General features: G+C 46.1%; 1 protein-coding gene across 6 annotated transcripts in view; it reads left to right on the top strand.

Moving 5' to 3' along the window:
- The window catches only part of MYO18B (myosin XVIIIB), a 1,127,577-nt gene that overhangs the window by 532,729 nt on the left and 570,085 nt on the right, over positions 1-24,763 (top strand). For all 6 annotated transcript variants that reach the window (XM_063913212.1, XM_063913213.1, XM_063913208.1 and 3 more), the window contains exon 21: positions 501-711. In XM_063913212.1, coding sequence (XP_063769282.1) covers positions 501-711 — 211 coding nt within the window. The remainder of the gene's footprint in view (positions 1-500; positions 712-24,763) is intronic.

Raw genomic sequence — 24,763 nt, 5'->3', positions numbered from 1 at the left:
AAATGCCTTAAAAAGGGGGCAAAAACGTCCCGCAATTAAATATGCAGGGGGGGAGGGGGTGAATTTGATAGCTCCGAAATTGTCCCCCCATACACAAATTTCGCAACTGACCCTTTTTAATGTAATTGTTCAGTAACATACTGTATGATGTTTGCATTGATAAGATACAAATATATCTGTGCAGTGCCAATGTTCTGTGTACATTAAGAGTCTAGACCAGTGCAGAACAATAGGTAATAGAGTATTAGAAGTCAAAACGATCTCATCGTACATTTCTGATTATCTACCTTCCATATTCTGAGCATCATTTTTAAAGTTTGTTTTGTCTTTTTATAAATTCTTACTCATTTACATAGAAGTTATACACCTTATTGAAGATCTCATTGTATAACAAAGGGAAAGTGAAGCGTATGTAAAATAAGAGACACAATTGTACAATGTAGTTAGGATTCAGGATTGATGTTATACAATTTCATTTCTGCTTTCCTTGTTTGCCCCAGGATGCTCTGATGAATTTGCTAAAGCGGTCCCAGATACATTTTGTACACTGTCTGGTCCCCAGACTGGGAGTGGATGGCAGAGAATGTAAAACCTCACCACTTTGCAGAGGAACAGCAGGAGATCCAATTAATGCCGCTATTGATGTCCCCACTGTAAGAATTCAGCTTGCAGGAGCTCAGCTATTAGATGCTATGCGTCTCTGCAGGATAGGTAAGAGACGTGTGTATTTATTGGACAGTGAAAGCTGCTTTTAAACGGTGCATATATTATAGATACACAAAGCAATTTCAGGTTAGTCTTATTTTTTATTTTATAATGGTTACTTTTCTAGGTTAAAATATTCAGCTTGAGCTGTAGTTTGTAAATGAACACAGAGAAAGATGTTTTAATGTAATGCAAATGTAGCATTCTTACAATTTCATGGGAGTCAGCTATATCTTTATAGCACACAGTATGTATAAACTCCTGATTTCTAATGTCATTGCTTATATGTGACGAATTCTGCTGTCATCATCGCATTGTTCATTAGGAAGACTTGTGTACAAGAAAATAAAGTACCCTTTATTGTGAGTTATTATGGATACTTGAAGCATACTTGCTTACTCTTTCCGAGAATGTCTGGGATACACCTGGAGTTCTCGCAGTACACCACCTTATGAGAGCTCATCCACTTCACCAGTGAAGTGGGCGTGTGGGGGCCATGGTAATAACATTTACCGTGAATTGCGTCATAAACAAAATTGGTTTTCAGCAGGAAGCATGATTTTGATGATGTTACTCATCACATCACATGCAGTTTTCCCAAGGTAAGTATGCTTGAAGTCACTTCAGAGCTCCTCATTGACCTCTATTATCCACATAATTTAAAACAGGGGAATAAACTTGTTTTACATAACATACTATCCCGTACAAGCTGGACAAAATGCAACAGATTTAACTATATCCTTTTAATACATTGTGGTGCATATCACATATTTTATGATAAACATACAGTACTGCTTTTGTTTTTGATTTTTAGCCTATTAACTTGTATTTGCATCTCTTCAGGAAAAATAAGACACGCTGAATACAATATACATGTTTCTGTATATACATGTAGCATGTACAACACACCATACTAGCTGCGATATAAAGCTTCTATATTTAAATGGACATCTGCATATACAGGGATGGGCATAACATTAGGTACAGTAGCTATGTGCCTAGAATTGACAAAAGCTGAAATAGGTGACTTTTCTCTGCACATCCAGAGGTGGCAAGAGGGGGTTGAGAAGGTACACAGTATCCAGGCCTGTCTGGGGTCCCTGAGCTTGCCATGGAGGCCCAGACATGCCTCCAAATTGATGTATACACACCCCCTCCAGTGACGTTTATAAGCAATGTTCCCACACCGATGCTTCTCCTTAGTACTGGCCAGATATTTTTGTTGGTGCCCAAGTGCACAGCATATATGACAAATGTATTATTTCCTTTCACCCGCAAAGAAAAATAAATTGGAAGCTTAAGTGGAGTGGTGAAAAACTGTATTTGATGTTTTGTATCATTTCCCGGTAAATGGACAACCGTCACCCATTGTTGCCTATATAGGGAATGTCCACAAGATCCCAGAATATTGGGAGATCTCCCGGTCTCCTTGGAAGGTAGGCTAACCTCCTGGATCCCTGTTGTGCCTTCAACATACTTATCCAAACCCATGCAGTGACAGTAATAACGTACTTAATTACACAATGTCCTCTTCCACCACATTCAGCTTTCAGCTGTGCATTGATCAGCACAGGCGCCAGATACACTACTACTATACTTACAGTCTGTTGAGACTCCCTGCAGTGGTCATCAGCCCTATTCTTTGTACATCTACAATTGCTGCCATCACTAAGCATATCGCTGCTCCAAGGAAAGCAGAAGTTCTGGCGCATCCCTATTGTGCATGCGCAAATCACCAGGAAAAGGGCAGTGGCGGACTCTGGATGGGTAAGTATAATTATATAGGTTGCATACCTTGCACCCATTATAGCAGCATTCCCAACCACGGTGCTCAAGGCACACCAACAGTGCATGTTTTAGTGATATCCAGGCTTCAACACAGATGGTTAAATCAACATAACTAAGGGGCCTAATTAAGTCACCTGTGCTTAAGCATGGATATAACTAAAACCTGGACTGTTAATGTGCCTTGAGGACCGAGGTTGGGAATGCCTGCATTATAGATTTGCCTATGACTGCATCCCTAGAAAGCTGGATTAAAACCTAATTGTGCCATATACTGGTGGGGTCCCTCGGTCCCTCCTGCCTTGCCATTCAATCATTCTTTAATACATGTCTCTTCAATTAGGAATTTCTGACTGGAAAATATGCTTTTGTCAATGTTGCTTATGGTCAGTAGCCACAAAGACACTATCACCTTCAGAAAAGTAGAGGAAAAAGGTAAGGGGTACCGAGAGCAGAAGAGGAATAAGAATGAGGAAACAGGAAAAGGTGCAATCCAGGAGGGAAAGTGGTTTATAAGAATCACAAGGAAAAAGTGGTTGTTGGGGCAAATTATAAAAAAATGGGAACAAATTGATGGAGAAAGATAGGAACAAACACACTCAAAAAGGAGACAGGTGCACAGACACACCATGTAGGGGGGCAGAGGGGAAGAAGAAAAACACATACAAAATCGAAGACAGAGGCAAACAGGAAGAAGAAAAAAGGGGAGCAACAGATGGAGACATACAAATGTATGGAGGGCACAATGCACACAGAGGAACGATGAAGAAAGAAAGGGGAGGAGAAGTGGAGGGAGTCACATAAGAAAGCTTTAAACTCTATGTAGGCAGGGTGTCTGTGATAAAATATACATTATATAGGGGCATCGATTATAGAAAGTATAATCAAACAGGAAATATATATATATATATATATATATATATATATATATATATTTATTTATTTATACACAGGTCCTCCAGTGAACATAGTGTACTTTACTGTCAGCAGACACTGTGCACATAGCATGCACAGGTTTAGGCCTCTTCAATCAGATACATACAGTACTGTAACTGAAAATAAGCATACAAACATAAAAAGTCCTAGCACTCCTTGTGCTCAATAGTTAGTCTGCTGCAGTGGCTTGCAGCCGCACATGCCATGCTCTCCTGGCACGGCCAATGTCCACAGTCCTAGCACTACAAACTGTTTCTTACTCACTGGTCTTTAACAGGCATCAGCGCAACCTGCAGTGGGTGTATGGGAGTTTTAAACTCTTGCTGTTCTCATGATGAATTCCTGCTGGATCTGGGCAATCCACAAAAGCTGGAGTTTTAAATTTCCACTGCAGACGCAGAATGTGCAGATCTCGTTTTCGTGTGTGTGTATATATATATATATATATATATATATATATATATATAGACCGCATGCAGCCCAGCACTCTCAGCATACAGGGAATTACTCTGTCTGTTGCCTTCCGTATTTAGGAGAGTAAGGCAGCTCCCCAAATATGCAATTCTTGGACGGCGGCACTCAGAACAAACGACACAGCACAGCAGGGCAACTATCTGCAGTGCTGTGTCGTTTGTTCTGAGTGCCGCCGTCCAAGAATTGTATATATATATATATATATATATATATATATATATATATATGTATATATAATATACGGAAGCTAACCACTAATTCTCTTACTTACCGATATGTTAGGAAGCTGAAATTTAACATAGGTATTCTTCAGGTGGGAAATAGTAAAACTAAGTAATTAGAATTTTACTAAACCTCCCCTAAGGGGATGAAAAGAAGGTTGACATAATGATGTCATCACCGATGCATTTGGAATGCACCTCCAGTGGCTAGAATTTAAAAATGATCCTGTCACTTTTTACCGTATTAGCTACGGGTGCTCCTCGGGTATTGCCAAGATTTTTACTTACAAATTTACATCTCTATAGATTTACCAAATTATTAACACTCATCTATATTTACTACCATGAAAATCAGAAACTCCCAGCTAGTGTGTGTGTGTGTGTGTGTGTGTGTATATGTATATGTATGTGTATAATTAGGGATGAGCGGGTTCAGTTCTCAGAGCCCGGATCCGAGTCAGGCTCGGGTTTTCCCGCCTGACTCGGAAACCCGAACGCGAGGCAAAACTACATCATCCCGCTGTCGGATTCTCGCAGGATTGGGATTCCATATAAGGAGCCGCGCGTCGCGGCCATTTTCACTCCAGTCTCGGAGAGTGTAGTGAGAGGACGTGTCTCCGTCCTAAGTGTCTGTGTGGGGGCGGGAAAGTGGGGTGGCGATTCTAGTGCTGTCTTGTGCTGCTCAGTCCAGTCCAGTGTAGTCAGTGTATTGTACTGCATCAGTCCAGCCAGTCACAGTGTTGGTGTCCTCTGCTGCCATATGTCCCCAGTGCTGTTGGCTGCTGTATAAGTCCCTTGCATTTTTGCTGTGTTGTCTTGCACCAGACCAGGGGTAGTGTCTTGTGCAGCACCAGTCCAGTGACCAGTCACAGTGGTGGTGTCCTCTGCTGCCATATATCCAGTGTAGCTGTAAAAGTCCCTTTCAGTGGTGCTGTGTTGTCCTACATTAGACCAGGGGAAGTGTCTTGTGCAGCATCAGTCCAGTGACCAGTCACAGTGTTGGTGTCCTCTGCTGCCATATATCCAGTGTTACTGCCTATAATTCCCGTGATACTGGCGTATAATTCCTGTGATATTGTCGTATAATTCCAATGATATTGCCATATAATTCCTGTGATACTGGTGTATAATTCCTGTGATATTGCCGTATAATTCCAATGATATTGCCATATAATTCCCGTGATACTGGCATATAATTCCTGTGATATTGCCTTATAATTCTCGGAATTCTGGCGTATAATTCCTATGATATTGCTGTATAATTCCTGAGATATTGCCGTATAATTCTCTGAATATTGGCGTATAATTTCTGTGACATTGCCGTATAATTCTCGGAATACTGGCGTATAATTCCTGTGATATTGCCGTATAATTCTCGGAATACTGGCATATAATTACTGTGACATTGCTGTATAATTCTCGGAATACTGGCGTATAATTCCTGTGATACTGCCATATAATTCCTGTGATACTGTCGTATAATTCCAGTGACATTGCCGTATAATTCCTGTGATATTGCCACATAATTCTCGGAATACTGGCGTATAACTCCCGTGATATTGGTGTATTATTTCTGTGATATTGCCATATAATTCCCGTGATACTGCCGTATAATTCTGGTTATCCTGCTGTATAATTCCATATAAATCCATATATAAATCTGTATAAATCCAGTCCAGTGGTACTGCCATATAAATACAGTGGTGCTGTCCTGTGCTGTATATTATTTACTCTAAATAAAGGGGCTATTATTAATATTTATTCCAAATAATTTTTACAGGGTTTGCCCTGTGAGGTGTAGGGGTATGCTCTCTTGTGCCGCATATTGTGTTATATAACTCCAGAAAAATAATAGAGAACAAACATTTGGAGGAGTTAATAGGGAAAGATCAAGAACCACTTCCTCCTAGTGCTGAAGCTGCTGCCACTAGCCATGACATAGATGGTGAAATGCCATCAACGTCATCTGCCAAGGCTGATGCCCATTGTGATAGTAGAGGGCATGTCAAATCACAGTGATTTTGCAGTATAATTCCAGTGATTTGGAAGTATAATTATTAATTACAGTGATTTTGCCAATTAATTACAGTGATTTGGATGTATAATTATTAATTACAGTGATTTTGCCAATTAATTACAGTGATTTGGATGTATAATTACAGTGATTTTGCCAATTAATTACAGTGATTTGGATGTATCATTATTAATTCCAGTGATTTTGCCAATTCATTCCAGTGATTTGGACATATAATTACAGTGATTTTGCCAATTCATTCCAGTGATTTGGATGTATAATTATTAATTACAGTGATTTTGCCAATTAATTACAGTGATTTGGAAGTATAATTACAGTGATTTTGCCAATTAATTCCAGTTAGTGATGGGTAGTTCATGAATGATTAGTTCAAAATGAACTAATCTTCAAAGTGAACTAGTTCGTATAGTTCACAGCTTTGGTAAAGATTAGTTCATCAGGAAGGAGGAGTTAGACACAGACAGAATAGAGCCAGCAGCTGCATTAGGCTACTCACTGTCTCATTCACTTCACTGGATTTTCACTTCCTGAATCTGATGCTGTGAAATGAAAGTTAAAAGTACAACACAGCCCAGTAATACAGATCTAATAAAAAATAGCATCTGCACTGCCTAGCCAAAGTCTATGTGTGTCTGTGAGTGAGCATGTGTGGTCATGCTGCTCACCTTTCTGTGATACAATCACTGTCCTATTAGTCCAGATGTTCAAACACTTGCTGCTACTTCTGGTACTACTGGCTCCTGTGCATACTGCTGTGCTAAATCATCTGCTAGGTGTTGTGTACTGTTGTTATTCAGCTCTCACTCAGCAACAGTGGCGGATTTAGGGGGGGGGGCACCAAGGCACGTGCCCCCCCTGTCATTTTTAGTGCAGACTGACATGCGGACGAGGGTCCGCATGTCAGTCTGCGGTCTCGTTTCCTCCCTGCTGTTAGGAGGGACACGGAGGGCACAGGGCACAGTGCGCGCCTCTCCTGTGTCCCTCCTGGGTCTCCGGCGGCCGCTGGTCTCATAAAGGAAGTGCCGTTCGTGAGCACTTCCTTTATTACAGTGACCCGCGGCCGCCGGAGACACAGGAGGGACACAGGGAGGCGTGCACTGTGCCCTCCGTGTCCCTCCTAACAGCAGGGGAGGGGGGGGGGGAGCAGCGGCGGCGGAGGAAGGGGGGGACGCACTGGGGGGGAATATCTGGCACTGGGGGCATATTTGGCAGGGAGGGGGGAGGGGGGGGGGGGAATATCTGGCACTGGGGACATATATGGCACTGGGAGGAATATCTGGCACTGGGGGCATATTTGGCAGGGAGGGGGGGGGAGAATATCTGGCACTGGGGACATATATGGCACTGGGGGGAATATCTGGCACTGGGGGCATATATGGCACTGGGGGGGGGGGTATCTGGCACTGGGGGCATATGTGGCACTGGGGGGGGGATATCTGGCACTGGGGGCATATGTGGCACTGGGGGGGGAATATCTGGCACTGAGGCATATGTGGCACTGGGGGCATATATAGCACTGGGGGGGGGCGATATCTGGCACTGGGGCATATGTGGCACTGTCGGGGAATATCTGGCACTGGGGGTATATGTGTACCTGGCACATGGGGGGGGGGGCTATATTTGGCACTGGGGGCATGTGAGTACCTGGCACCGTGGGGGAATATCTGGCACTGGGGACATATGTGGCACTGGGAGCACAGCCCTAGCAACAAGGACTACCTCCTAGCAACGAGCATGACACCCAGTGCATGAAACCCCTGGCAACGAGCATGACACCCAGTGCATGAAACCCCTGGCAACGAGCATGACACCCAGTGCATGAAACCCCTGGCAACGAGCATGACACCCTGAGCATGAAAACCCCTGGCACCGTGCATGGAACCAAGAGCATGAAACCCCTGGCAACGAGCATGACACCCAGTGCATGAAACCCCTGACAACGAGCAGGTATTCGAAAAGTAATTAGAAGCCTTACTGTAAGACTTATTGTGTAATGGGCATTACGGTGTGTGGCATAATGTATCACGGACATTGCGGTGTGTGTCATAATGTGTCACAGGCATTACGGTGTATGGTATACTATATCGCTGGCATTGTGATATGTGGTATAATGTCTCAGGGTCATTGCAGTGTGTGGCATAATGTATCACGGACATTGCGGTGTGTGTCATAATGTGTCAGGCATTACGGTGTGTGGTATACTATATCACGGGCATTGTGGTATGTGGTATAATGTCTCAGGGTCATTGCAGTGTGGCATAATATATAACAGGCATTGCGGTGTGTGGCATAGGGTATAACGGGCATTGCGGTATGTGTCACAGGCATTACGGTGTATGGTATACTATATCACGGGCATTGTGGTATAATGTCTCAAGGTCATTGCAGTGTGTGGCATAATGTGTCACAGACATTGTATGTGCTATAATGTATCAGGGGCAGTGCAGTGTGTAGCATAATGTATAACGGGCATTGCGATTCCTGTCATAATGTGTCACAGGCATTACGGTGTGTGGCATAATGTGTCTGGGGCATTACAGTGTGTGCATATTGTGTCATGTGCATTATTGTGTGTGGAATAATGTCTAAGGGCCATTGCAGTATGTGGAATAATGTATACTGGGCATTACTATAAGGAGGAAAAATGACAAATAATGTAAGGGGCATGAATCAGGATTATTTTTCTTTCCTGTGGTGGCCAACGTCTGGGCGTTCAGGTTGCAAAACTGGGGTATAAGGTAGTCTTTTCCTGCAATACAACGCCCATTCAAACGAAGCCGCGCCCATTCCAACGAAGCCACGCCCCTTATGGTGCCCCCCCCCTGTAATTTTTTTCTGGATCCGCCCCTGCTCAGCAACACTCATGAGTCAGTACATCTCTGCTGCCACAGGGGTCACTGCTGCGCTCAGACATGGAGTGGACTCACTCTGTGGAGCTGATTGAGTTACATTGGCCCTCATTCCGAGTTGTTCGCTCGGTATTTTTCATCGCATCGCAGTGAAAATCCGCTTAGTACGCATGCGCAATGTTCGCACTGCGACTGCGCCAAGTAACTTTACTATGAAGAAAGTAATTTTACTCACGGCTTTTTCTTCGCTCCGGCGATCGTAATGTGATTGACAGGAAATGGGTGTTACTGGGCGGAAACACGGCGTTTCAGGGGCGTGTGGCTGAAAACGCTACCGTTTCCGGAAAAAACGCAGGAGTGGCCGGGGAAACGGTGGGAGTGCCTGGGCGAACGCTGGGTGTGTTTGTGACGTCAACCAGGAACGACAAGCACTGAAATGATCGCACAGGCAGAGTAAGTCTGAAGCTACTCTGAAACTGCTAAGTAGTTAGTAATCGCAATATTGCGAATACATCGGTCGCAATTTTAAGAAGCTAAGATTCACTCCCAGTAGGCGGCGGCTTAGCGTGTGTAACTCTGCTAAATTCGCCTTGCGACCGATCAACTCGGAATGAGGGCCATTGTCCTGACGACTCATGAGTCGTTCTCCTTGCAAGTAGTTCAGTAGTTCAGTGATTCATTACAGTTCACTGATCAGATCTCTGACTCAATGACCCATACAGCTATACGAGTCAGTGCAGTACTTCTAAGATACCATGTGTGGCACTGCTGTGCACAGGCATATGCTATGGAGCTGATACTGAACTGCATATAGCCATCATTAATTCACCTAGCATATTAGGTGGTCACTAGGTACACTGTCACTCCCAATCAGCCAACGACACAGTTCTGAGTGCTGCATTCTATCCTGTAGGGTCTGATTACTCTACACAAGACATAGGGGGATATGTATGTTTGTCTGATGAACCTTCAGTCTTGAAATAATTAAAAATATGATGGTACATATACTTAGGTAGTTCTATAGAAGTGGAGATGTTGCCCATAGCAACCAATCAGTGTGTGTGTGTGTGTGTGTGTGTGTGTGTGTGTGTGTGTGTGAGAGAGAGAGAGAGAGTGAATACTGAATACTCATGAGTCAGTTTACCTCAGCTGCCACAGGGGTCACTGCTGTGCTCATGGAGTCAGTGGACTCTGTGGAGCTGATTGAACTGCATTGTCCTGACGACTCATGAGTCACTCTCCTTGCAAGTAGTTCAGTAGTTCAGTGGTTCATTACAGATCACTGATCAGCTCACTGACTCAATGACTCATACAGCCATACGAGTCAGTACAGTACCTCTAAGCTACCATGTGTGGCACTGCTGTGCACAGGCATATGCATTGTATGGAGCAGATACTGAACTGCATATAGCCATGATTCATTCCCCCAGTATATTAGGTGACAAGCTACACTCCCAATCAGCTAAAGACACAGTGCTGAGTGCTGCATGCTATCCTGTAGGGTATGAGTACTCCACACAAGACACAGGGGGATATGTACTATGAACCTTCAAGTGACATAATGTAGAGCAGTTGCCCCTAGCAACCAATCAGCTTCTGTCACTTTATATACTGTTGAAGATAAATGACAGAAGCTGATTGGTTACTTTACAACATCTCCACTTTATCTCTCTCTAAGGTCTGTTACATTGGGGCAAAGGGACTTTTTTTTTCTTTTCATTATTGTATTTTAAAAGCAGAAAAAAGTGACTTATGACATTACTCTGAATTTGGGTCTTTCACTTGCATATTATGAAGTAAAAAGGATTACCAACAATGGGATTAATATTGCAGAGATACATATGTCACTATAAGGTTGCTATATAACTTATTGCTTTTCTTAAAAATAAAAAAAATCTTACATTTTAAACATATCTGATCATTTGAAAAAGATTATAACTCCTACAATGAGCTAGTATTAGAAATACCTACTCTATGTGTAATAGTCTAGACTAGTTCTAAATCTAATCACTCCTTTCTGTCTCAGAGTCAGTGAGTGAAATGATGAACTAAATGAACTACATGAACTAATCTTCTGAATGAATCTTTTGAGTGAACTTGATCATAATGAACTAATTACCAAAGTGAACTAGATTTCCCATCACTAATTCCAGTGATTTGGACGTATAATTCCAGTTGGAATTGTTTGTGTCGCTTGGCTTAGTCATACAGCAACCTCGGTGCATCATTTTTCTTCTTTGCATCATGTGCTGTTTGGGGCTTTTTTGGGTATCTGCCCTCCTGTCTGCCACTGAAGTGCCACTCCTAGATGGGCCAATTGTTTGTGTCGCTTGGCCTAGTCATACAGCTACCTCATTGCACCTCTTCTACATCTTTGCATGAGGTGTTGTTTGGGGCCTAGTTTTTGAAAAGTGCCATCCTGTCTGACACTGCAGTGCCACTCCTAGATGGGCAAGATGTTTGTGCCACACACTTGTGTCACTTAGCTTGGCCATCAGCTACCTAATTGCACCTCTTTTTCTTCTTTGCATCATGTGTTGTTTGGGGACTAGTTTTTGAATAGTGCCATTTGTGTGCAGCTGCAATGCCACTCCTAGATGGGCCAGGTGTTTGTGCTGCACACTTGTGTCGCTTAGCTTGGTCATACAGCCACCTCGGTGCAACTTTTAGGCCTAAAAACAATATTTTGAGGTGTTCAGAATAGACTGGAAATGAGTGGAAATTAATGTTATTGATGTTAATAATAAAAATTACCCCCAAATTCTGTGATTTTAGCTGTTTCTATGTTTTTTCAAAATTCATTCAGATCCAAAACCAAAACACGAAAGGGTGGTTTTGGCAAAACCAAGCCAAAACCAAAACATGAAAGTAGAATTAGAACCAAAATACAAAACACGAAAAGCGCCAGCCGCACCTCTGTAAAAAAAAAAAAAAATATATATATATATATATATACATATACACACACACACACACACACACACACACACTAGCTGGGAATTTCAGATTTTCACGGTGTGTGTATATATATATATATATATATATATATGTGTGTATATATATATATATATATATATATATACACGCTACAAACTTTAGCATGTAGGGTGTAGGGATCCTTGAGGTCAGGATACCGACGCTGGAATCCCACCAGTCAACAATGCAGCCTGCCGGAATCCTGGAGCAACAGGACTATTCCCACTCGTGGGTGTCCATGACTCCCATATTGTGGGAATAGATCCTGTGGAGAGTGCAGGGAGCCACCGAGCTCTCAGCATGGCCAGCGCAGCAAGCCTACGGGATATTGACAGCCGGCATCCAGTCTGTTGGTAAATCATACTGAATCCGTTCAACATGGAGGAAATGAAAGATGGAACACCTTCTATAACAGTTTGGATAAAGACACCCTTTATACCATTTTTTTTAAATCTAGCTTTATCAGCAGGCTAAGACAATAGAAAAATGTAAACATGCATGGGATAGACATAAGGATATAAGAAATAAGGATCAAATAGTGCTTGATGTAACAATATGGTTAAAAAAGGGGTAGACTAGATGGCCCAGAAGTTCTTATCTTCCATCTAATTCTATGTTGCTATGTTAGCAGTTGAATACTGATGACATCTGCATCTATAATGAACAGAATAGTGGTTGCAATATCATGATACATGTCTAACACCCACACTCAACAACTGTTTCTCAGACCGGTCCCATCTTTGAACTAATGTCCTCAAAGTTTGGCTTTGGGATTGGTTTTGTCTTGCTCCACTAAATCAAAAAGGTAATGATGCTTTCTCTATCGTCCTAGTGGATGCTGGGGTTCCTGAAAGGACCATGGGGAATAGCGGCTCCGCAGGAGACAGGGCACAAAAAGTAAAGCTTTTCCAGATCAGGTGGTGTGCACTGGCTCCTCCCCCTATGACCCTCCTCCAGACTCCTGTTAGATTTTTGTGCCCGGCCGAGAAGGGTGCAATCTAGGTGGCTCTCCTAAAGAGCTGCTTAGAAAAAGTTTAGCTTAGGTTTTTTATTTTACAGTGAGTCCTGCTGGCAACAGGATCACTGCAACGAGGGACTGAGGGGAGAAGAAGTGAACTCACCTGCGTGCAGGATGGATTGGCTTCTTGGCTACTGGACATCAGCTCCAGAGGGACGATCACAGGTACAGCCTGGATGGTCACCGGAGCCGCGCCGCCGGCCCCCTTGCAGATGCTGAAGTCAGAAGAGGTCCAAAATCGGCGGCTGAAGACTCCTGCAGTCTTCTAAAGGTAGCGCACAGCACTGCAGCTGTGCGCCATTTTCCTCTCAGCACACTTCACACGCAGTCACTGAGGGTGCAGGGCGCTGGGGGGGGGCGCCCTGGGAGGCAAATGTAACCTATATAAAGGCTAAAAATACCTCACATATAGCCCCCAGAGGCTATATGGAGATATTTAACCCCTGCCTGGATTCACTAAATAGCGGGAGACGAGCCCGCCGGAAAAGGGGCGGGGCCTATCTCCTCAGCACACGGCGCCATTTCCTCTCACAGCTCCGCTGGTCAGGACGGCTCCCAGGTCTCTCCCCTGCACTGCACTACAGAAACAGGGTAAAACAGAGAGGGGGGGCAAATTTATGGCGATATTTTTATATATATAAAGCAGCTATAAGGGAGCACTTATTATAAGGCTATCCCTGTTATATATAGCGCTTTTGGTGTGTGCTGGCAAACTCTCCCTCTGTCTCCCCAAAGGGCTAGTGGGTCCTGTCTTCGTTAGGAGCATTCCCTGTGTGTCTGCTGTGTGTCGGTACGTGTGTGTCGACATGTATGAGGACGATATTGGTGTGGAGGCGGAGCAATTGCCAAATATGAGGATGTCACCCCCTAGGGAGTCGACACCAGAATGGATGCCTTTATTTATGGAACTACGGGATAGTGTCAACACGCTAAAGCAGTCGTTTGACGACATGAGACGGCCGGACAATCAATTAGTGCCTGTCCAGGCGACTCAAACACCGTCAGGGGCTGTAAAACGCCCTTTGCCTCAGTCGGTCGACACAGACCCAGACACAGGCACTGACTCCAGTGGTGACGGTGACGAATCAACCGTATTTTCCAGTAGGGCCACACGTTATATGATTTTGGCAATGAAGGAGGCGTTACATTTAGCTGATACTACAGGTACCACTAAACAGGGTATTATGTGGGGTGTGAAAAAACTACCTATAGTTTTTCCTGAATCAGAAGAATTAAATGACGTGTGTAATGAAGCGTGGGTTGCTCCTGATAAAAAGCTGATAATTTCAAAGAAATTATTGGCATTATACCCTTTCCCGCCAGAGGTTAGGGAGCGCTGGGAAACATCTCCTAGGGTGGACAAGGCGCTAACACGCTTATCTAAACAAGTGGCGTTACCCTCTCCTGAGACGGCCGCACTTAAAGATCCATCAGATAGGAGGATGGAAAATATCCAAAAAAGTATATACACACATGCAGGTGTTATACTACGACCAGCTATAGCGACTGCCTGGATGTGCAGTGCTGGGGTAGTTTGGTCAGAGTCCCTGATTGAAAATATTGATACCCTGGACAGGGACAATATTTTACTGTCGTTAGAACAAATAAAGGATGCATTTCTTTATATGCGTGATGCACAGAGGGATATCTGCACACTGGCATCACGGGTAAGTGCTATGTCCATTTCGGCCAGAAGAGCTTTATGGACGCGACAGTGGACAGGCGATGCGGATTCAAAACGGCATATGGAAGTTTTGCCGTATAAAGGGGAGGAGTTATTTGGAGTCGGTCTATCAGATTTGGTGGCCACGGCTACAGCCGGGAAATCCACCTTTCTACCTCAAGTCACTCCCCAACAGAAAAAGGCACCGACTTTTCAACCGCAGCCCTTTCGTTCCTTTAAAAATAAGAGAGCAAAGGGCTATTCATATCTGCCACGAGGCAGAGGTCGAGGGAAGAGACAGCAACAGGCAGCTCCTTCCCAGGAACAGAAGCCCTCCCCGGCTTCTACAAAAGCCTCAGCATGACGCTGGGGCTTCTCAAGCGGACTCGGGGACGGTGGGCGGTCGTCTCAAAAATTACAGCGCGCAGTGGGCTCACTCGCAAGTAGATCCCTGGATCCTGCAGATAATATCTCAGGGGTACAGGTTGGAATTAGAGACAGATCCACCTCGCCGTTTCCTGAAGTCTGCTTTACCAACGTCCCCCTCCGAAAGGGAGACGGTTTTGGAAGCCATTCACAAGCTGTACTCTCAGCAGGTGATAGTCAAGGTACCTCTTCTACAACAAGGGAAGGGGTATTATTCCACTCTTTTTGTGGTACCGAAGCCGGATGGCTCGGTAAGGCCTATTCTAAATCTGAAGTCCTTGAACCTGTACATAAAGAAGTTCAAGTTCAAAATGGAGTCACTCAGAGCAGTGATAGCGAACCTGGAAGAGGGGGATTTTATGGTATCCTTGGACATCAAGGATGCGTATCTCCACGTTCCAATTTACCCCTCACACCAGGGGTACCTCAGGTTCGTTGTACAAAACTGTCACTATCAGTTTCAGACGCTGCCGTTCGGATTGTCCACGGCACCTCGGGTCTTTACAAAGGTAATGGCCGAGATGATGATTCTTCTTCGAAGAAAAGGCATATTAATTATCCCATACTTGGACGATCTCCTAATAAGAGCAAGGTCCAGAGAACAGCTAGAGATGGGATTAGCACTGTCTCAAGAAGTGCTAAAACAGCACGGGTGGATTCTGAATATTCCAAAATCCCAGTTAATGCCGACAACTCGTCTGCTGTTCCTAGGGATGATTCTGGACACGGTTCAGAAAAAGGTTTTTCTCCCGGAGGAAAAAGCCAAGGAGTTATCCGAGCTTGTCAGGAACCTCCTAAAACCAGGAAAGGTGTCTGTACATCAATGCACAAGAGTCCTGGGAAAAATGGTGGCTTCTTACGAAGCAATTCCATTCGGCAGATTCCACGCAAGAATTTTCCAAAGGGATCTGTTGGACAAATGGTCAGGGTCGCATCTTCAGATGCACCTGCGGATAACCCTGTCTCCAAGGACAAGGGTGTCTCTTCTGTGGTGGTTGCAGAGTGCTCATCTATTGGAGGGCCGCAGATTCGGCATACAGGATTGGATCCTGGTGACCACGGACGCCAGCCTGAGAGGCTGGGGAGCAGTCACACAAGGAAGAAACTTCCAGGGAGTATGGACGAGCCTGGAAACGTCTCTTCACATAAACATTCTGGAACTAAGAGCAATCTACAATGCTCTAAGCCAGGCAGAACCTCTGCTTCAGGGAAAACCGGTGTTGATCCAGTCGGACAACATCACGGCAGTCGCCCATGTGAACAGACAGGGCGGCACAAGAAGCAGGAGTGCAATGGCAGAAGCTGCAAGGATTCTTCGCTGGGCAGAGAATCATGTGATAGCACTGTCAGCAGTGTTCATCCCGGGAGTGGACAACTGGGAAGCAGACTTCCTCAGCAGACACGATCTTCACCCGGGAGAGTGGGGACTTCATCCAGAAGTCTTCCACATGCTGGTAACCCGTTGGGAAAGACCAATGGTGGACATGATGGCGTCTCGCCTCAACAAAAAACTGGACAGGTATTGCGCCAGGTCAAGAGATCCGCAGGCAATAGCTGTGGACGCGCTGGTAACGCCTTGGGTGTACCAGTCGGTGTATGTGTTTCCTCCTCTGCCTCTCATACCAAAAGTATTGAGAATTATACGGCAAAGAGGCGTAAGAACGATACTAGTGGTTCCGGATTGGCCAAGAAGGACTTGGTACCCGGAACTTCAAGAGATGATCACGGAAGATCCGTGGCCTCTACCTCTAAGGAAGGACTTGCTTCAGCAGGGTCCCTGTCTGTTTCAAGACTTACCGCGGCTGCGTTTGACGGCATGGCGGTTGAACGCCGGATCCTAAAGGAAAAAGGCATGCCGGAAGAAGTCATTCCTACTTTGATTAAAGCAAGGAAGGAAGTAACCGTGCAACATTATCACCGAATTTGGCGAAAATATGTTGCGTGGTGCGAAGATCGGAGTGCTCCGACGGAGGAATTTCAACTGGGTCGATTCCTACATTTCCTGCAATCAGGATTGTCTATGGGTCTCAAATTGGGATCTATTAAGGTTCAAATTTCGGCCCTGTCGATTTTCTTTCAAAAAGAATTGGCTTCAGTCCCTGAAGTCCAGACCTTTGTTAAGGGAGTGCTGCATATACAGCCTCCTGTGGTGCCTCCAGTGGCACCGTGGGATCTCAATGTGGTTTTGGACTTTCTAAAATCTCATTGGTTTGAACCACTAAAAAAGGTGGATTTGAAATATCTCACATGGAAAGTGACCATGCTTCTAGCCCTGGCTTCGGCCAGGAGAGTGTCAGAACTGGCAGCTTTATCTTACAAAAGCCCATATCTGATTTTCCATTCGGACAGGGCAGAACTGCGGACTCGTCCGCATTTTCTCCCTAAGGTGGTGTCAGCATTTCATCTGAACCAGCCTATTGTAGTGCCTGCGGCTACAAGTGACTTGGAGGACTCCAAGTTACTGGACGTTGTCAGAGCATTAAAAATATATATTGCAAGGACAGCTGGAGTCAGAAAATCTGACTCGTTGTTTATATTGTATGCACCCAACAAGATGGGTGCTCCTGCGTCTAAGCAGACGATTGCTCGTTGGATCTGTAGCACAATCCAACTTGCACATTCTGTGGCAGGCCTGCCACAGCCTAAATCTGTAAAGGCCCACTCCACAAGGAAGGTGGGCTCATCTTGGGCGGCTGCCCGAGGGGTCTCGGCATTACAACTTTGCCGAGCAGCTACGTGGTCAGGGGAGAACACGTTTGTAAAATTTTACAAATTTGATACTCTGGCTATGGAGGACCTGGAGTTCTCTCATTCGGTGCTGCAGAGTCATCCGCACTCTCCCGCCCGTTTGGGAGCTTTGGTATAATCCCCATGGTCCTTTCAGGAACCCCAGCATCCACTAGGACGATAGAGAAAATAAGATTTTACTTACCGATAAATCTATTTCTCGGAGTCCGTAGTGGATGCTGGGCGCCCATCCCAAGTGCGGATTATCTGCAATAATTGTACATAGTTATTGTTAACAAATTCGGGTTATTGTTGAAGGAAGCCATCTTTCAGAGGCTCCGCTGTTATCATACTGTTAACTGGGTTTAGATCACAAGTTGTACGGTGTGATTGGTGTGGCTGGTATGAGTCTTACCCGGGATTCAAAATCCTTCCTTATTGTGTACGCTCGTCCGGGCACAGTACCTAACTGGAGTCTGGAGGAGGGTCATAGGGGGAGGAGCCAGTGCACACCACCTGATCTGGAAAAGCTTTACTTTTTGTGCCCTGTCTCCTGCGGAGCCGCTATTCCCCATGGTCCTTTCAGGAACCCCAGCATCCACTACGGACTCCGAGAAATAGATTTATCGGTAAGTAAAATCTTATTTTAAATCAACATGTTTTGTTCTAGCATTTATCTTTCCACTGTTTACAAGCTTTATATATTCTTCATTGTCCTCAAACAATGCTGTCAGCTGAGTTACTGACTCTCCAAAATCCTGTAGTAACTGATGTATCCAAACAACTTCTTGACTGGCATAGGTCACTGAAATGTGTTCAGCTTCAATTGATAAAGCAACTGACACACTTTATTTGACTGTTCCCAAGTTTGAACAAGTATCCACTTGTTGACTTGTTATCCCTGTAATCCCCTGCCCAATCTGTGTCTACATATCCTTGTAATTAAAGTATACTTTTTTGCTAAAAATATCAGGTTCAAGTACTATGTGTGTGCTTAAGGTACTGTATTGCTCTCTTACGTGCTTTCCAATCTCTTTGATGAAGTTTGCTCACACATCCATAAAGATGAGACATAGCTACTGAAATATCAGGACTTGTAGTAGTTGCCACATATAAAAGTACCCCCACTGCTTTATCTGACTGTTAATTATTTGGTAAGAGACCATCTTCTCTTTATTTCACATGTAATGCGTCCATTAGTGTTGTCAAACCTTTTACTTCTGACATTCCAAACTGATTCACAATTGTACTAATTTTATCAGACTGAGTAGAACACGTCTGTCTTCTCAATATAGGTTGATTCCAATGTAGGAAGTCACCACTACCAGGTCTTTAGTATCACAGTGTGAGTATAGAACTTCACCTAGTTTTGTGTTCTTTTCTCTGACGTCCTAAGTGGATGCTGGGGACTCCGTCAGGACCATGGGGAATAGCGGCTCCGCAGGAGACAGGGCACAAAATTAAAAATTTGACCACTAGGTGGTGTGCACTGGCTCCTCCCCCTATGACCCTCCTCCAAGCCTCAGTTAGGTTTTTGTGCCCGGCCGAGAAGGGTGCAATCTAGGTGGCTCTCCTAAAGAGCTGCTTAGAATAAAAGTTTGTTAGGTTTTTTATTTTCAGTGAGTCCTGCTGGCAACAGGCTCACTGCAACGCGGGACTAAGGGGAGAAGAAGCGAACTCACCTGCGTGCAGGATGGATTGGCTTCTTAGGCTACTGGACACTAGCTCCAGAGGGACGATCACAGGTACAGCCTGGATGGGTCACCGGAGCCGCGCCGCCGGCCCCCTTACAGATGCTGAAGAGAGAAGAGGTCCAGAAATCGGCGGCTGAAGACTTCCCAGTCTTCTTAAGGTAGCGCACAGCACTGCAGCTGTGCGCCATTGCTCTCAGCACACTTCACACCGCGGTCACTGAGGGTGCAGGGCGCTGGGGGGGGGCGCCCTGGGCAGCAATGTAATTACCTTTACTGGCTAAAAATACATCACATATAGCCCCTGGGCTATATGGATGTATTTAACCCCTGCCAGGATTACAGAAAAAAACGGGAGAAGAGCCCGCCGTGAAGGGGGCGGGGCCTATCTCCTCAGCACACAGCGCCATTTTTCCCACACAGATCCGCTGGTGGGAAGGCTCCCAGGCTCTCCCCTGCACTGCACTACAGAAACAGGGTTAAAACAGAGAGGGGGGGCATTTTTTGGCGATATTATTATATATTAAGCTGCTATAAGGGAAAACACTTACTATAAGGTTGTCCCTGTATAATTATAGCGCTTTGGTGTGTGCTGGCAAACTCTCCCTCTGTCTCCCCAAAGGGCTAGTGGGGTCCTGTCCTCTATCAGAGCATTCCCTGTGTGTGTGCTGTGTGTCGGTACGTGTGTGTCGACAGGTATGAGGACGATGTTGGTGTGGAGGCGGAGCAATTGCCTGTAATGGGATGTCACCCCCTAGGGAGTCGACACCGGAATGGATGGCTTTATTTATGGAATTACGTGATAGTGTCAACACGCTACAAGGTCGGTTGACGATATGAGACGGCCGGCAAACCAATTAGTACCTGTCCAGGCGTCTCAAACACCGTCAGGGGCTTTAAAACGCCCATTACCTCAGTCGGTCGACAGACACAGAGACGGACACTGACTCCAGTGTCGACGGTGAAGAAACAAACGTATTTTCCAGTAGGGCCACACGTTACATAATCACGGCAATGAAGGAGGCGTTACATATTTCTGATACTACAAGTACCACAAAAATGGGTATTATGTGGGGTGTGAAAAAACTACCTGTAGTTTTTCCTGAATCAGATGAATTGATTGAAGTGTGTGATGAAGCGTGGGTTACCCCCGATAGGAAGTTGCTAATTTCAGAGAAGTTATTGGCATTATACCCTTTCCCGCCAGAGGTTAGGGCGCGCTGGGAAACACCCTCTAGGGTAGATAAGGCGCTCACACGCTTATCAAAACAAGTGGCGTTGCCGTCTCCTGATACGGCCGCCCTCAAAGATCCAGCTGATAGGAGGCTGGAAAATACTCTAAAAAGTATATACACACATACTGATGTTATAATGCGACCAGCAATCGCCCCAGCATGGATGTGCAGTGCTGGGGGGGTTTGGTCGGAATCTCTGACTTGAAATATTGATACCCTGAATAGCGACAATATTTTATTGACTATAGAGCATTTAAAGGATGCATTTTCTTTATATGCGAGATGCACAGAGGGATATTTGCACTCTGGCATCAAGGGTAAGTGCGCTGTCCATTTCTGCCAGAAGAAGTTTATGGACGCGACAGTGGTCAGGTGATGCGGATTCCAAGCGGCATATGGAAGGGGAGGAATTATTTGGGGTCGGTCTATCGGACTTGGTGGCCACGGCAACAGCCGGAAAATCCACCTTTTTTACCTCAGGTCACCTCCCAACAGAAAAAGACACCGTCTTTTCAGCCTCAGTCCTTTCGTTCTCATAAGAACAAGCGGGCAAAAGGCCATTCATATCTGCCTGAGGCAAAGGAAAGGGTAAGAGACTGCAGCAAGCAGCTCCTTCCCAGGAGCAGAAGCACTCCCCCGCTTCTGGAAAGTCCTCAGCATGTCGCTGGGGCCTTACAAGAGGACTCAGGTCCGGTGGGGGGGTCGTCTCAAGAATTTCAGCGCGCAGTGGGCTCACTCGCAAGTCGACCCCTGGATCCTGCAGGTAGTATCACAGGGGTACAGATTGGAATTCGAGACGTCTCTTCCTCGCAGATTCCTGAAGTCTGCTTTACCAACATCTCCCTCCGACAGGGAGACGGTGTTGGAAGCTATTCACAAGCTGTATTCCCAGCAAGTAATAGTCAAGGTACCCCTACTACAACAAGGAAAGGGGTATTATTCCACGCTGTTTGTGGTACCGAAGCCGGACGGCTCGGTGAGACCTATTCTAAGTCTGAAATCTTTTGAACACTTACATACAAAGGTTCAAGTTCAAGATGAAATCACTCAGAGCAGTGATAGCGAATCTGGAAGAAGGGGACTTTATGGTGTCCTTGGACATCAAGGATGCTTACCTCCATGTCCCAATTTGCCCTTCAAACTAAGGGTACCTCAGGTTCGTGGTACAAAACTGTCACTATCAGTTTCAGACGTTGCCGTTTGGATTGTCCACGGCACCCCGGGTCTTTACCAAGGTAATGGCCGAAATGATGATTCTTCTTCGAAGAAAAGGCGTATTAATTATCCCTTACTTGGACGATCTCCTGATAAGGGCAAGATCCAGAGAACAGTTAGAGGCCGGTGTAGCACTAACCCAAGTAGTGCTGCAACAGCACGGGTGGATTCTAAATTTTCCAAAATCCCAGCTGAGCCCGACGACACGTCTGCTGTTCCTAGGGATGATTCTGGACATAGTTCAGAAAAAGGTTTTTCTCCCGGAGGAGAAAGCCAGGGAGTTATCCGAGCTAGTCAGGAACCTCCTAAAACCAGGAAAAGTGTCAGTGCATCAATGCACAAGAGTCCTGGGTAAATGGTGGCTTCTTACGAAGCGATTCCATTCGGCAGATTCCACGCAAGAACCTTTCAGTGGGATCTGCTGGACAAATGGTCCGGATCGCATCTTCAGATGCATCAGCGGATAGCCCCGTCTCCAAGGACAAGGGGGTCTCTTCTGTGGTGGTTGCAGAGTGCTCACCTTTTTGGAGGGCCGCAGATTCGGCATTCAGGACTGGGTCCTGGTGACCACGAATGCCAGCCTGAGAGGCTGGGGAGCAGTCACACAGGGAAGAAATTTCCAGGGAGTGTGGTCAAGCCTGGAGACTTCACTTCACATAAATATACTGGAGCTAAGGGCAATTTACAATGCTCTAAGCCTGGCAAGACCTCTGCTTCAGGGTCAGCCGGTGTTGATCCAGTAGGGCAACACCACGGCAGTCGCCCACGTAAACAGACAGGGCGACACAAGAAGCAGGAGGGCAATGGCAGAAGCTGCAAGGATTTTTCACTGGGCAGAAAATCATGTGATAGCACTGTCAGCAGTGTTCATTCCGGGAGTGGACAACTGGGAAGCAGACTTCCTCAGCAGACACGATCACCACCCGGGAGAGTGGGGACTTCATCCAGAAGTCTTCCACATGATTGTGAACCGTTGGGAAAAACCAAAGGTGGACATGACGGCGTCCCGCCTCAACAAAAAACTGGACAGGTATTGCGCCAGGTCAAGAGACCCTCAGGCAATAGCTGTGGACGCGTTGGTAACACCATGGGTGTACCAGTCAATGTATGTGTTCCCCCCTCTGCCTCTCATACCCAAGGTACTGAGAATTATAAGGCGAAGGGGAGTAAGAACGATACTCGTGGCTCCGGATTTGCCAAGAAAGACTTGGTACCCGGAACTTCAAGAGATGCGCACGGAGGATCCGTGCACTCTACCTCTAGACTTACCGCGGCTGCGTTTGACGGCATGGCGGTTGAACGCCGGATCCTGAAAAAGAGGGCTCCGACGGAGGAATTTCAACTGGGTCGATTCCTACATTTCCTGCAAACAGGATTGTCTATGGGCCTCAAATTGGGGTCCATTAAGGTTCAAATTTCGGCCCTGTCGATTTTCTTCCAGAAAGAATTGGCTTCAGTTCCTGAAGTCCAAGCTTTTGTCAAAGGAGTACTACATATACAGCCCCGGTTGTGCCTCCAGTGGCACTGTGGGATCTCAATGTAGTTTTGGGATTCCTCAAATCCCATTGGTTTGAGCCACTCAAATCGGTGGATTTTAAATATCTTACATGGAAAGTGACCATGCTACTGGCCCTGGCTTCGGCCAGGAGAGTGTCAGAATTGGCGGCTTTTTCGTACAAAAGCCATATCTGATTTTCCATTGGGACAGGGCAGAACTGCGGACGCGTCCTCAGTTTCTCCCTAAGGTGGTATCAGCGTTTCACCTGAACCAACCTATTGTGGTGCCTGCGGCTTCTAGCGACTTGGAGGACTCCAAGTTGTTCGACGTTGTCAGAGCCTTAAAAATATATATATATATTTCGGGGGGGTGTGGCTAGATGTCGAGCTGACTGGTTGTGTCCCAGGGGAGCTCGTCCTGCTGTGTCCAATATAACCCTCTTATTGGCGGCCCACCCGAAATATACATCCACCCAGAGGCTCATCAATCCCACACTAAGCCTCCTATACAGCAGGGGAAAAGCTGCGGAGCCGGGGAGCAGGTTTAACCTGCTCTTGCAGGTTGCGGCCTACCTCTGATCCTGAAGCCGGGACCTCGATTTGGTCGCCCCCCCCCGGACATCCGGAGCCTCCGGGAGCCGTGTGAACACGGACGGCCCCCGCTCCTACTTACACCCCCTACACGCCGCTGACGGGAGCCGAACGGCAGGAGCCGTGTATCTGAGGCCGGGCGCTGGGAGCCGAGTAAGGCCGCGGAGGCACCCGCGAGTGTCCGGTGCCGGCGGCCATCTTGGGAGAGGCAAAGACGGGCGTGCAGACGCAGCGCTGCTGCGGACGGCCACTGCGCCCACACACAAAGTGGGGAAGACTGTGCTGAAGCTAGGAGGGTCAATAACGTCCCCCAGAGGTGGGGACCCCTGAGTTAACCCCAAATACACCAGGAGCTCAATAGCGGCGGCCATATTGGAGGTGGAAGGAGAAAGCTGGCTGCATAGAGCTGCTGCTGCTGCTGCTGCTGCTGCTATTTACACCTCATTTACACCAGCTGAGGTACTCCACAGTGTCTCCCCACCTATCTGAAAACCCATTTAGAGCCACCTCGGAAGCGCGCTCCGGGACCGGAGCGCGACCGTCCCGGGACGAGTAGCGGCTTCTTCACTCCCCTGGGCTCGCTTACTCACCAGCCTTTTCCTGCCCTGAACCCTCTGGGAATACTGTGTGGCTGTGGATACCGCCACCTGACACCCAGAGCTGCAACCTCAGTTTCCCTTCCCCAAAGGGTGAATATCCTGCAGCACACAGATTACACA

This window comes from Pseudophryne corroboree, chromosome 1 (genome assembly GCF_028390025.1).
Source record: "Pseudophryne corroboree isolate aPseCor3 chromosome 1, aPseCor3.hap2, whole genome shotgun sequence".
NCBI lineage: Eukaryota > Metazoa > Chordata > Amphibia > Anura > Myobatrachidae > Pseudophryne > Pseudophryne corroboree.
Note: the sequence above shows the minus strand (reverse complement) of the source record. Positions and strands in the feature narration are given on the sequence as shown.